Raw genomic sequence first — 15,350 nt, forward strand, 5'->3', positions numbered from 1 at the left:
CATTTTAAACCCAAATTCTTGAATCTTGATTTAGAGCTTTTGAAATTCTGTTGGCCGACCACATTTTTCTGAAAAAAATTGTCATTTTAAAATGTTGGGTATGTACCAATTACTAAAAGTGTTATAACACTAGAAGTGTTATTTTTCTTAGTTTATCTCCTGAGTGCACCTTCTCAAACTTGAGAAAAAACTTCTCATTCCCTGATAGTTACCAACACCCTTACAGCAGCTAAACAAGAAGCCTATATCCAGGTTTAACCATGGAAGTATCTGTCCCATCCATCCTAATAAAGTACGAAATATTCCATAAGTAAACCCAGAGTATTCTTCAGTTAACCTTGTGTAAACAGCAACAAATTTGATCTATGATCAACATTTGAAGGCTAACAATAAACTAAAAATTAAAAAGCATATCTCTCATACAGAGTTAGGATAGCATTTTATACATTCGTCATTATTTTACTTTATTTAATAAAGAGATGCATTTACCCTTGCAAAAACAGCCATTGCAAGTTTACAAGTTCACAGACCACAAAACCACATTGCTAAATTTTAAAACTTAAAATTGACAAAGTAAATTGGTTATAATCATTATATTAACAAATAGTCCATGGCACTAAAACTATTAAAATAAAAATATCAAAAGGTCATAGGTGCTTAAAGAATAGGTTTATTAACAATATTTTCACAAAAATCCTAAAGGAAATTCCAAAATTTCTAAACTTAAAATGCTTAAAATTTGTTCTCATTGGCAAAATATCCCTTAACAAAAAAGTAAAATTTTTCTATGAATGAATGTCATATTTAACCTTGCTTCATTTCAACATTTTGAACGTTTATTTTTAAACACATCTGCAGTTAGCAATTTTGAAAATATAAAAAAATTTACAATGTTTGATTTTCTTTTCTCTCTGGGAGACACTAATCAACGTGCAGTGTTTTCTTGTTTGTTTTTTAACTATCAAACATTCTTAAATATATCCTCTGGCTGCTGTGAACCTGACAGACAAGACAGTCAGTAATAAGTACTCTACAAATATAGAAACTGAGCCAAATTATTCTGGTGTTTTTGTAAAGAAAATTTAAACAGACAAAATCCACAACCTGTGTTTTTCCCCAAATCATTCGTAAAGCATATGATACGGTATCAGAAATTGCATCAACTTTTTAACCCATCTGTGTATTTCAGGCATCTGAAACTAAAAAAAAAAAAAAGTATTCTTTTGTTTTGATAAAAATGTACTCGAATATTTTATAACATTAATATTTATTGCTTTATATGAATACTGTATTGAAAGCCCAAGCATTCAGTTTACACACAGAAATTATACAATTATATACCGCTTCACAAAGGCAGTGAACACATTACAATCTACAAAATCTACTTTACAGAAATTTAAAAATTCTAAATATCAAAAAGGTACAGTTGAAGAAACAGGTATAAATTTGGCAGCCAGTAATTTTGACTGGGAAGTTGCAGCTTGCATGACTTTATGGGAATCTGAAAACATTGAGTTGAGCAGTAGTTGTGCTTTGCGCTGATCTGAAAAATATAACACTGGCTGTCGGACTAGCGTGTTCAAAAATATTTAATTCACTTCAAAATGTCATACAAATTATGTTGGTTTCTATGCACCCCTAGAACTTCCAATCATTTAGCTCAGGTACATTACTAAGGTAATATATTAATCCCTCCAGTACAATGGTGTATCATACCAAATCCATTTGCATACTTTCAAATAATTTAGAAAGAAATGTGTAATATTCACAATGTTCATAGAAGCAAGCAAAAGGTCAAGTAACCTGCCCAGTTCTTCTGAGATGTTCTCACATCAGCTTCATAAGCATTTACCCTATAAAATATTAAGCTAATGGTTGAAGACTGTTCTTAACATAAAGCAAATTTTTCTCATAAATAAATGAAGTCCTTTTAGTCAGGCACCTCAGAAGTATACAAAAGGGTTGTAGTTTGAACAGATTTCTTGGAATGTGTTTAACCTGGTATTTTCAACAGTGTTAAAGATTTCCAGGGTTTCACAGGGGCCAGATTTTATTTGAATCATTCAGAAGTGAAAGAAATTGCCTTCTGAAAGAGGTGAATTCAATTATTCCCAATAGAAAAAGTATTCGCTGTATTATCTCTTATAGAAACAGAAAAATAGAACATTTTCCCCCTTAGAATAGTATATATATATTTATACGTATTTATGACTTAAGGTTCCATTGTACATAGTCAAACAATAAAATCTGGAAACCAGCATGAAACCCTATAATTCACATGTTAAAATGTTGAAACTATGACCAAAATATGAAAACTGCTAGAGCTGTCAGAAATAGACAAGACAAAAAGCTTTCTTGCATATGTATAAACTAAATGTGGTAATCTCCAAAAAGTTTGTCAAAATTATAATTATTACCTTCCAGTTTAAAAACTTTTATTCTAAATTAAAAAAAAATCTATACACATACCACTGATTTGACCAGACCAAAAAGTCAGCGGTAAGCAGGACCTGAAGGAGCGGATATTCACAGTTCTTACATGTAAAACTCTTTCAGGATTTATTCCATGAAGAATCATATTTTACAACCTGCTTCTCTTGTAAAACTAAAGGTCCACTTTATTACATAAAAGTTTTATACAGTGGAAAATCAGGGCCTTATGTAAAATACTGCATCTAAATGGGTTTCATAGTTAGTCTTGCTCCATAGGTTCTTCTGCAACGTCTGTGGCCTCATCACTGTTTTCCATTGGGGATTCTGATGGAATTTCTTGAGTTTCACTGGCATAGGCTCCTAATTCTTCAGTTTCACTGCAATCAGCACCACTACTTACAGGTCTTGTATTTTCACTGTCTTCAGATTGCAAATCTTTGTCTTCCTGAGATAGGACAGATTCCTCCATTTGAGTACTCTCTTCAGAAGTCTCTTCACTCACAGTTAAGGCCTCATCAGTCTCTTTTTCTTGATCTTTTCTTTCTGGAGTAATTTCTTGTGAGGTCACAAAAGATTCTAAAAATAATCAAAAGTTGCAACGGTTAAATTTGTATTTTCAAAAAATTCTCTCCTAAAGTTATATTCAATCTATATAATAAGTCAAACAATATCCTGAAACTTTAACTACAATCAGAAACAAACCTAGCACAAACATTGAAATAATGGTATGTGAATCCCCTCACTCTATTTCTAAATACCTTCCTCCTCCTCCTCCTCCTCCTCTTCTTCCTCCTCCTCCTCTTCCTCTTCTGTACAACGCTGTCTAGCAGAACTATTTCCTCTATCTTTATCCTGAGATGCAGATGGCGTTCCTGTTTCTTCTACCACAGCTGAAGGCGTCTCACCAGGGGAACTCTGGTTGGTTGTGTCTCTGTCTTCACCTTCTGTGTCAAATTTGAGTCTTTTTACCTCATGCCCCTCAGCTTCCACAGGGTCTTCATCAGAGTGTTTATTTTTTACAGGACTCGCCTGGGTGCCTTCCGATTCAGATGTTGATGAATCACTGTGTAAATTTTGTAAATGCTTCATTAGGCGATGATATATTTGCCATCTCTACCACATTCTCGTATTTAAGGTACATCCTTTTGCACTACTCTGCTGACAAAGCTAATATATCTGGCAACAGAGGAATCTAGAAAGTCAGTATCTAAGTGGCAACAGGTCCCACTTTTTTTACCCGCTTCCTCCCATCAAAAGAAAGTCTGTCCCACATGATTTCAAACTTCATTTGGAAAGATTTTTTCTTTTCCAAGTATCTTTTTTAAATGATATATTTTAAGCTTTATAAATATATGTAATTCCTCAAAACTTAGCTCTATAGGTCACCACTAGAATGTTCATTTGCTTCAAACCCCATGTTATAGACTCCAGAATGTTCTAGAGCCCAGGCCAGACACTCAGCTCAGAGTTGATCTCTTTCCTTGTTAATATCTTACATTTGTGCATTTAGCACAGACAACATTAAGCTATCTTGGAATCCAGTGACAGATTAACTTTGGTGAAAATATAGATATGTAAAACATATACAAACCTGTGATTTTTTTCTTCTGTTAGTTGTGAATTTGACTCTTTACCTTCTGTGTTCTCAGGCAAACCATTTGTTGTCATAGGGGCTGACAAAGAAACCTTTGGTCGGTTTACTGGTCTGGGAGTTCCAGGACCATTAATGTTAGACCTATAACAGAGCACCATTATTGTTCTGATGAAAATTAATCCTCCCCCAGATATACACACAAAAGTTCCCCAGAAGGTAATATGCATAACATTGTCTTCCAAGTCTACATGTCAAGGAATAAGTCTTTTCTGTTTGCTATTTGTCTGTTCCCATCAGAAGCCTAGGTCTGAAAGGACAGGGCCCACTTCCCAAAGTGGAGAAATGCTGTGTCTTCTGTCACTAAAACCAACTTACCTGTCAGTGTAACTTGGTGAGTTTCCAGGAAACATAACCCCATTCATCCGGTTTAAGCTGTTAGAACTGTTTTTCCTATGAGAAATGAAAACATTCTACTATATAACAAAATGCTGAAATTCTTTAATTTTGGTAATGAAAACTATGCCTTCTAAAATAGGTAGAGAGTTTTTGTGTGACTCAACATTTGGTTTTAATATACCTAGGAAAAAATGTGTCCTTATTTCTCCCAAATGTAATGATATGACCTTAAAATGTATGTGCACATACAAATGGTCAAGGCTAAAGGAAAGCCTTGACTAAGAGGAATAATTTGGGGGATGTAGGAATGATTAGGAAAAACTGCATAGTTCATAAGATAAATCCTGTTTTACTAACCCTAAAGTTGAAGATTTTTTTTGTATCTTCCTCAAATTTTCCTTTATTCCCCCTCTTTGATACACTGTCTAATTACCTATAACAAATTATAACCTAAAAAGTCAAAACCAGCAACATCTGAGTTACCAGAAAACTAAGCTGCCTTGAACTCTCCATCCTGGGCTTAGTCTTTTGGTACTACTATAATTCCATTCCAGTGTTGAAGTTTTGGAGTTAAATTAGCAATGTCATTATATTATAGACTTCTTATTTATGCCCTTAACAATGGATAAAAAATATTTTTATTGCCTTTCTTTTAATTATTCTTGGTTTTTTTTGTCTTTTTGCCAATAAGCACAGGAGATTACAAGAGCATTTCACTTTAAAACTGTTATGTTCCAGAAAAAAGTTTGTAAAGGGAAATAAATCTAATCAACAAATCTGATCAATTCCTTAAACTCTGATCCTAAGGTGGACTATTTCATGCCAAATCTTAGCAATACTTCAGTCACAAAGCAGACAGCTAAGGTAGAAGTTGTTCATTACTCAAACTCTAATAATCAATCATCTGTTCTTAATCCTAGGTCAACTTATTCTTTAAATATTCTGATTTTAAATATCTTGGTAACTACATTTCAATAAATTAAGCTTCCTTTGCAATCTTTTATTTTATTTTATATATTTAAAACACAAGAGGATCCACATCACACACAAAAAAGATAAAGATCCTTTGCCTTAAGGGTATCCTGGAATGGCGGTGCCTAGGTTTAGGGCGGCCTAATTCTCCCTGAGTTTCACAAGCAGTATTTCATCAGGCAACCTTAAATAAATCAACCATAGAGGCTCTGTCCTTTAAGATGAGCAAAGAAAACATTATTCTGCCTGCACTGGACATGCATGTCTGCCAACTTACAGGAAAACATCTTATCTGTGAGACACCAGAAAACACCCAACATGCAAGCAGAACAAGTGAAATACTGATCCTCCCCTTTCAGAACTCTTGGTTCAGAAACCAAGAAATCCTCCCTACATGAAACAAATCCTAAACCCCATCTCCTTCAATTCCTAAATTAGAATCTTTGTAGAGTAGATGTTCATGGAGGAGGGTTGACATGTACTTCTACTGTAAAATAAAGAGTTGGTCGAAGGAACATAAGCAGCTTGGGAACATGAAAAACAAAAAGGTTAAAAAAATACATGCTGGGTCAGATTTTGTTATAATATTATATGCCTTCGTAAGTCTGAGATTTTAATATATGTTTAACCCACTGCCACTGAAAATACAATTCCAGTAATGCCTACCTTTTCTGATGGGAAATATCACAAAACAAAACTACCCAAATTAATGAGTCTAGGGTGAAGAGCCAGAGATGAGAGCAGAAAATTCTACAATTCTAAAAGGAAAGTACGTTTAAAGCTATTGCAAGAATTTTTATACTTACTCTGAAGATGGATATACACAGCTAACAACCATCACATTCTGCAATAACAAAAATTGGTAATTTAGTACGAGGATAAGACCACATGATGCTGTTTACTAATTCTTATTGTCACAACCATCTTGAAGTAAGGTCTTTATTCCTGCTATTTTACTAATGAAGAAAATAAGGTGATATATAAAGATATTAATCGAAACCCCAAAGTCAGGGCCAAAAATCAAGCTTTTCCCCAACCATAACAATCACTATAATTTGTTTCTTGGAAACAAAACCCATCAAATTTTCTTACCCTAAATATTGCCAATTTCTACTAAAGTTCTATTTCAATGTTCCATCATGGTGTGAAGGTGACTCTAGGTTTTCAAAGACTATGCGTAGAAGACAATCTCTTGCAGCTCCTACATCAACCTAGAAAGGCATTGATGGAAGGAGTATTCTCAGCAGTAAATCATGGACCTTTTAATGTAATGAATACTTTGGAAGTCTAACACTGGTGGGTGAAAATGCTGGCAATGAAGTCCTAGAGCCCTGACAATAAATCTCTCTGGCAGAGGAAGAAAACTAATAGCACTGCTGAGTTTAACTCCCCTCAGTTTGGGGCCTGGTAAGCCATGGAAAAGGAGGTGGGATGTGGGATATGGGAATGGAGGAGTAGGAGGGAGTAGGGTCATGACAGAAGGAACTAACATGGAGCCCTATAAAACCAAATCCCTGTTATTTTACAAGTTCTAATGGGACTAGATTTAATTCAATATTAATCAGAATTTTAAGATTAATTCTGAATATATTTGATAATCTGTTTCCAAATAAAGTTAATACCAAAATAGATTGACATATTATTACTAGCTATAACTGATAAATAAAATAAAAGAATAATTTTAACAAACTCCTAACAAAACAATTAGACCAAATCTCTCGCAAGGTCTCTTGGTCAACCCTATTATTTTTCTATAGATATATTCCAATTCAATTAGGGAAAAAATACCTTTTCTACTCCTCTGAGAAATTTGTCTGTTCCTGTATAGTTCCTCCTTGGATCTGTTAGCAATTCACAAAGTCGCTGAATTGTAAAAGGAATACTGTAATAGAATACAATTTTATAATTAAGAAATTGATGTTAATGTGTGAGAGAACTGTGAGCATTAAGTTACAGACTAAAAATTTCACTGATAGTGTGTCCTAAGGTAATTTAACACAGTTGTGTCTTTTAGTGATGGCATTCAAAAATGATACTTGTTCTTTAATTACTTCAAAAAGCAAACTATTCCTGCACCCCATCTTCCTTACCTAAAAGGAAACACTACTTAAATTAGCACAGAAATTAAAATATTCTAACTTAAAAGTAACTTCAAAACATATGGGTAAATTTAAAGATTATTTGAAATATAAGTACTCCTGTACCTACCTCACATGGTTGTTGTGAGGATCAAATGAGATAACATATGCGATTTAGCACAGTGCCTAGCACATAGCAGGCATTTAATAAATGCTTATTCCTTTCTCTTCCCCCCTTGTAGATCAAGGTACCTAGCATTAAGTTTTATATTTTCAAGTTTTAAACAAGAATTTTTAAAATTATCAAGAGTAGTCATAGTCATTTCATTCTATATATTTAACTCTTTAATCCTTTATCTTAGCAAGAGCTATTCTGTAAGAGTCTGAGAAAACTGTATTTTTCTGTAGGTGAGGTTTTAAAGGTAAATTACCCTTGACTGCAAAGAGTACCTTTATAATTTCAAATGGAATTATTTCTTCATACCTAAAAATGTTTACATGGTATAATTATGGGCATACACCCCCAAAACAGAGAAGAATCTATCTGTGTACCCAAATTAGCAAATACATTCCAACATTATTTGTAACAGAATTATTACACTAAAACATCTAAGTCCTACACCAAAGACGGAACTGTCATTGAAGTACTGCTTTAACATCTCACCATGGCCAGGTGACACTTCAGGCTTCCCAGGGACTATCCCTAGAAAGCACAAGTTTTAGCAAGTCTTATACCAAGCTGGAAAAAACCAGGTCTCCCAACTATACTGGTTATTCTTAAAAGACCAACATGGCTAAAAATAAGGCAAAGTTCATCATCAGAAAGATGGCCAATAGGGGAAGAATTCTGGAAGCAATAGCAATTCATGAAGATTACCTACTAAGTCAAAAAATGATGGCACTACGCACCAACAGAGAAAATACCTACATTCATGATAAAAAGCATTGATCCATGAACTTCTTGGAAATACGGTTATACACCAAGTTTTATTTCAACAGACAAACAAAACAACTCCCAGCACGAGTCTCCTATCACAATGAATTTCAACTCAGATACTAAGATCTGTAACATGACAACATATTTAATTATATGTTACCTAAGTACAAAGATAAAAATCCTAAGTTACAAAACCTTTTCCTTTAAAAGTATCTGCTCACACATTTCTACAGTTTAACAGTACATTCTCTTATAATCATCACAATATAGTGGAAAGAATTTAAATTTGTATTGAGACAACCAACTGAAATTATATATCAGCATCAAGACACAATTGCTCATCCATACAAAATGAGGAGGAGGTTTTAAGTAACAAAGTACGTTAAACATATTTTTAGAACATAATACTTACACTAATTATTCTTTAAAAGAAATCACTGAATGTATATTCAACTTTTTAAAAACATAAGCACTACTTATGCCTGACACCTAAATTAATCAGATATTATAACATATATTTTTGAAGGGCATGGTTACTCATCAAAATAAAAACATTCTTTTGGTCACTTATGGTATACAGTTAGGGAAACAATGCCAAGAAATTCCCTTTTCCAAATCTGCATATGCTCTGAACTCAGTACAACTAAAAGTATAACTGTAGTTCAAAAGATGAGGCACGTACTCAATAAGCTGGCAATTACCCTTTTAAAATTTGTGTCCCAAACACATTAGCCTAAATAACAGGCATAACAAAGAGATTCACTTTTGTGATGGACAAGCTAATCCTTTATTTTTCTCTATTTTGTAGAAATTGAAGTAAACTTAAAAAATAAACTTGGAATGGTTAACACACTAGACAGATATATATCACTACAACATTTTCTCTCAAAGCAACATCTTAAGGACCAAAAGACAAAGAATTGTTACATCATGATTACCACAAACTGCTTTACTATTTAAATGTTAAAAGGGGAAATGTTACTAATATTTATTCTTGAAGTTCTCAGGTTCTGTTGTCTATTTTTCGGTGTTTCAAAAGCACTCAACAGCACTTCATCTTCTGCCCAGGAGATGGCAGTATGTCATTTTTTTTTTCCCTCTCCCATCTCTTTGACTCAAGGCCAAAAAATTTCAAAGAAAAAGTTCTACTTTTGGAAAGATGCCTTTGACAAAATGACTTTGAGAAAAGAATTTAAGACACTGAGGTAACTATGAAATTGTGGTATTGGGTTCATATAGCTGACAATCTTTTACCCAGAAATTTATTTCTGCAAGTCAGTGAGCCAGTTATGGGATCGATCTTACAGGATCAATCCAAATACACCAAATTTGGTTTAATCATGGAAAAAGGCTTGCATACTCCATTAATCTCCATTTACGATACTTGGCAAAATGCCCTACCCTAATAAAAACATTAGATACATCTCTACAGAAAGTTAAGAATAAACTTGCTCAATAACAGTTAAGAAGGTTAACAGAATATTTAGAAGGATAAAAAAAAAAATTATCATCAAGTGCCTATTTGCTTGAAGAGGATAATCCTAGGTAATGGAAATAACCCCAGCACTCTAACAAAATTAAAATGGAAACATGTATCAATTCTATTCAAGATTTTTTTCAAATGGGGCAGCAGTGGGGGCGAGGGGGTGGGGGAGGGATGTGCAGTTATTAAAAAATGTATAAGAGAAGTAAAATTCCAAGTTAAACAGCAATTTCATTGATATCTAATTTTTGGAAAATGAATCTGATACTTAAATCACATCAGAGAAAACAGGTGAAGTACAAAAAGTAACAAATATAGCCAAAGTACCATGCAGAAATCATAGGGTTTTTATCCTAACCTTTATGCACAAAACAGGACATTAGCTCATCCACAATTTTAATCAGAATAATTGAAATACTAACTTTGCAATCAAAAGAAAATACAGTTTTTGTTCAGCCCTTTATTTTCCACTCCCCCTGCCCTCCCCTCCAAAAAACACTTCAAATATTTGAGAATCTAATATGCCCTAATAAATTCAGTTACTTAAATTTCCAGGAATATTTGGTTCATATATAAAAAAAATTCTTGGAATATTTGAGAAATTTTAAAATAAATGTTACAATCCTATACAAACTCTATAAAAAACCCAAAGGTAACTAATTAAAAATTTATAGCTAAATTTAAATCACATTAAACAATAAAGACCACTGTAAATTACTGAAAAATAAACCCTCCCAACTCAAACCTAGGAAAATTCGTTTGATAAAAGTTATCCAGTGTATAATATAGAAAAATATCTAATAGTAAAGTGAAATTCAAAATACTAGAAACCTGAATTAAACTTTAAATAGTAATTCAGCCAAAAAAAAAAAGGTGAGAAGAAAACAGATTGCTAAGAGTTAAATGAAGCCAGTCTCTAGCTGATCGCTAAGAATAAGATTTCACAAAAAGAAAGGGAAAAAAACACCTCTCCCAATATATCTACCAATTTTCTTATGTATTAAAATTGCAGCAGAAGTAGTTTCATTGAAAGATGTGTCAGTTAAGTTCAAATCTTAAGCATTCTTAATATGTACAACATCTATTCAGGTTGAAAGGACTAAAGAAAAAAGCAGAATTATAATCTCTTTGATATAGTTAAAGCTTTGAACTGATTTACCACTGGGGAATCCATGACTGTGCTTAAACAACTACCTTATAGATAAGCTTAAAGCTTAGCAAAAGAAATCTCTTAATATTCAATATGTAACTATTGTACTCAACCAAATTAAAAAATTAAGGGCACAAAGTATTTCCATGTAGGTTATTTATTCCTCATTATCTTTACAAAAGGTAAAAATGAAAATGAGAAATGATTTTGTGGAACCTTAGCTTAGGTGATAGAAGGGTAACTCAGGAAGCCCTGAATTCAGGTCCTACATCAGACACACACCATGAGACAGAAAAATCATTTAACTTTTCACTGCCTCCAAGCATTTATAAACTTTAAAATTATAATAGAATTGCTAATACACTGGAAATTCCCTAAACAGATAAATGAAAAAACAGTTCTGGGCAAAGTTCCCTACAACAGAATAAAGTAGGGACTATTATCTATGTAAGGAAACATGTCCCTTTCTTCTATATGAGAGGCCAGCTGCAGCAGCCCTTCTTCAGGGCCATTAGCTCTGCTTAGTGATAAAAAGAGCGAAGCAACCTCTGGACCAAATGGGAACTCATTCTGCTCACTCTGGGTCATTAACACAAAGCTCTTGAAAACTGGATGTCTGTCTCTTAATGTTTTTTCTTTTTAACCATTCCCTGGTTTCGAGGCACTACTTCGCAAAAGAGGTCATTTAAACTTGCACCCTTCCCTTTCCAAGATCTTGGTTTGTTTCGGAATGACCCTGAAGAAATCCTTGTGCAAAAATATCACTGCAAATACAGATTTCTAACTATAGGGCCTAATTTGGATTTTTAATTCCACTAAGTGAGTAGAGATGTAATTTTTCTTTTTGTGCCCCCCAAAATATTTAAACTGAAATAAAATCAGCCCTGTAACTGACTTAGAAGGGCATAAGGCAATGGGATATCTTGGAAAATACAAAAGGAATTAACCTCCATTAATAATCTCAATGAATCCCAAACTACTGACAGCGACCAGCCATTATATCCTGAAAAGCAAAAATAAAAACTCCTATGACATCTGTCAAAGCTTTTCAAGTTAATGCACTCTTAGAGCCTGTATGAAGCCTTTGTTCTTCTTAATTTAATCCGTAAAGAAAAACATACTGTTAATTCCTTGTGTCTTTCCATTTCAAGAATACTGGAAGTAAAGCAAAACAACCTGCCACAATAAACCACACTAACCAACTAATTAACTTTTCCTAGAGGACTTTATAAAAATCAAAGTTAATTCTCACTTATCTGTGCTAAAGGAAAAAGATCATAGCATAAATAAATGGGATGTAAAAGCAAACATTTTAGTTACTATTTACAATGGCTTCACTTTAAAAGCAATTAAAGAGAAAAATAAACTGAATATAATTTCTACTCCTCTGGCTTCACCTCCTACCCAGTAACCAGGAAGGGGTAAGGGGGAGGAGGAAATTAGAAAGATCCTGAAACAGTTACTAGACAGGCTACAGAAATCAGAATAAAGAAAGATCATTTTCCACCTACAGTCCAATTTTCCTCTTTTTTTAACTACCTAATAATGGTGTTTTCTTTAATAGTACAAAAATCAAATGTTTCTGTGCATTCTCCAAGATAATAAGAATCCCTTTTCTCAAACATGCTTCCTATAAACGTTATACATTCCCTTTACATTTTATTCAACAAATACTTACTGAGCACCTATAATGTGCAAAGCATTTAGCTAGGTACTACAAGTAGGCAGGTATCTACATGTCTTACTGGCAAAGACAAATAGCAAATCAACTGGTTACTTAGGTATAATCAGGGTTCCTGAACCCCTGCATGAAAAGAATTTTTGGAAAGAAATGTAAAGCTATAAGAACAAAAGGAATACAGCAGTTACTTTTAAAACAAACTAGGGTAATTGATTGAGAGTTGGGAAAGACCTCAGAGATGATCTAGTCCCAACTCCATCATTTAACAGATGAAGAGACTGAGGCCAAAGGAGGATAAGCCACCTGGGTAAAGTGGTAAAGCCAGGATCTCTGACTCCAAATCAAGCGCTCTTTCCATCACACCACACATGCTGATTCTTGAGATGCGTAATTGGTTTGTAGTTTTAAAATAACAACTACAGTAGAACAAGAATTCAGTACAGATTAGTGGCTCTTCAGGGATGACTGGATTACATAAAATGCTATTGTTTGCCATAAAAGTATGTGGAGATGCTACATTATGACAGACATGGACACATTCGCAAACAACTTAATTCTAATAGCTAAAAAGAAGCTTTCTCAAAAGCAAACCAGAGTTAAGGACGGATTTAAATTGAGGAAATGTCTTTTTTTAATATCAACATGGTCTGCGTCCTAGCCATTCAGAAAGCATCTTTCCCTTTCTCTTAATCCAACAAGTGTTATGAACTACTAGCACATCGCAAATAAAGAACAAGTCTAGTGACCACTCCTTCAATGTCCACGGTTCTTAACCTGGGGTCCACAGATTCAGATTCAGGGAGTCTATGAACTTGGACGGGGGTGGAGGGGATGGCATCTTTATTTCAATTGAGTGGTTTCCTTAGTAACTGTTACTTTATTTTATGCATTTAAAAATATTCAGAGAAGGGAACTCCACAGGCTTCAAACAGAAAGGTTCAGTACTCCTTGCCATATGACCTGGTTTTGTTTTTTTTTTTAAACTTAATGATCTTAAAAAGAGAAAGAGAAAATAGAAAAGAAAAAGAAAGAAACAGGGATGGGGGAGAAGGAATGGGAGGAGTATGTACTGGGGGAAGAGCCTTTAAAAAATTCCTACCAAAATTTTTAAAAATATTATCATTGTTGCTTTAATTTCTTTTATTTGCAGTTCTGGTGCTTCTACTTGAAGTGACAGGTAACACAATGATGAGGCCCAAGAAAAACGATTCAATTAAAAAACTGACAAATCTTTATTATATCTTAATACTCTATTCTTGTCTTATCTGTTTACTTCATTAAGAATAGGAACCGTTAGTTTCTGGAGTATGGATAATACTGTCACTTCTTTATCAAAATTTTAAAGGTGCCCATAAGTTAATTTTAAAACATAATAAAAGGTGAACTTTAGGTTAAAAAAAAGTATTGTTCTGCAATACAAATTCAATTATATGTGAGAACAAATAAAAAATATGCATCTTATTTCCAAAGGGAAGGCAAACATTATTCTAAAAATACACAAAAATCAATGTTAAAAAATTAATGAATTAATGACTGTCTCATTTTTGAAGAGCACTGCAAAAATGCAAGACTCACAAAAATAAATCTCAGGCATGAGGTGATTAAACCACAGGCATAAATCTGATTACAATAATGCATTAAACAAAAAATTTGAATTAAAGTCCTTGAAAAAACCTTAGTGTATCAAACATAAAGACTTTGGTTCTACCTAGCTAAACAGAAACAGGAAAAAAATGTTATAAGGTTCATAACTCAGAAATCAAATGAAAAAAGGCTATACAGAAGTCCAAAATATTTTAGAGCCTAGTTATATATTATTTTAATTAAAAGTTAAATTCAGAAATTCCAAAAGTAAGCATTCCTTTTTCTTCCATTATATCCCCAAATTTAACTAAATCTATCACTATTTCACAAATTTTGTGTATGTCAGTCCAATTTCAGAACATGGGTTGTGTACACACGTTTCAGACCTCACTTTTAAATATTCAAAGAACAGATTTACAATAGCATATAACTTCACAGTATTTAACAATAAAGTGTAAAATAAAATTTAAAATACTTCATCTACTTTCAGTTCTTAAGAATCACAGTGATATAGTTTAGTAAACTTGAAGTGCTATGAAATATAGATGCTCACATTTTTTACATAGGCAGCTGTTTCAGGAGAAGCTCATCTTCTAATTCATAGCTTTAGTTGGTTTCTACTTTTGTAAGTGCTATTAAATCACTTCATATTTTTCTAGTGCAAGAATTCCAGTTTAAAATTCAAGTAAGTATCCTTACTTCTAAAAGGGTTCATGTAAATAAAGGTTTTTATAATGGACTTAAAATATTATAAATTTTCATTCTTTTTAGAGATAGGGCTTTGTATCCCTTCCCATCTCACCCACCTCTGCCACCACCAAAAGCAATCTGGAGATGGCTTTGAAACAAAAAACAAAACACAATTAATGAAAAGACAAAACAGAAAATTTACTAACATCATAGAGTTCAGTGAAGATCAGTGTTGTAGTCAAAGTCTCGATATTGTTTATTACCTAAAAACATTTAAGGACATTTAAGTTCCATCAACTGTCCTCACAGATGAAACCCCTTTCAATAACTATCCCGGGGTCTGAATATAACA

The 15,350-nt window shown here is 33.3% G+C and overlaps 1 protein-coding gene across 1 annotated transcript in view; it reads right to left on the reverse strand.

Moving 5' to 3' along the window:
- Positions 1-427: 427 nt before the first annotated feature.
- The window catches only part of PPP4R2 (protein phosphatase 4 regulatory subunit 2), a 58,679-nt gene continuing 43,756 nt past the window's right edge, over positions 428-15,350 (reverse strand). The window contains exons 4-9 of the mRNA XM_036738379.1: positions 7,184-7,277; positions 6,202-6,239; positions 4,403-4,477; positions 4,025-4,168; positions 3,192-3,496; positions 428-3,009 (exon numbers count right to left, since the gene is read on the reverse strand). Coding sequence (XP_036594274.1) covers positions 2,693-3,009; positions 3,192-3,496; positions 4,025-4,168; positions 4,403-4,477; positions 6,202-6,239; positions 7,184-7,277 — 973 coding nt within the window. The 3' untranslated portion in view covers positions 428-2,692. The remainder of the gene's footprint in view (positions 3,010-3,191; positions 3,497-4,024; positions 4,169-4,402; positions 4,478-6,201; positions 6,240-7,183; positions 7,278-15,350) is intronic.

This window comes from Trichosurus vulpecula, chromosome 9, assembly GCF_011100635.1.
Source record: "Trichosurus vulpecula isolate mTriVul1 chromosome 9, mTriVul1.pri, whole genome shotgun sequence".
NCBI classification, from domain to species: domain Eukaryota; kingdom Metazoa; phylum Chordata; class Mammalia; order Diprotodontia; family Phalangeridae; genus Trichosurus; species Trichosurus vulpecula.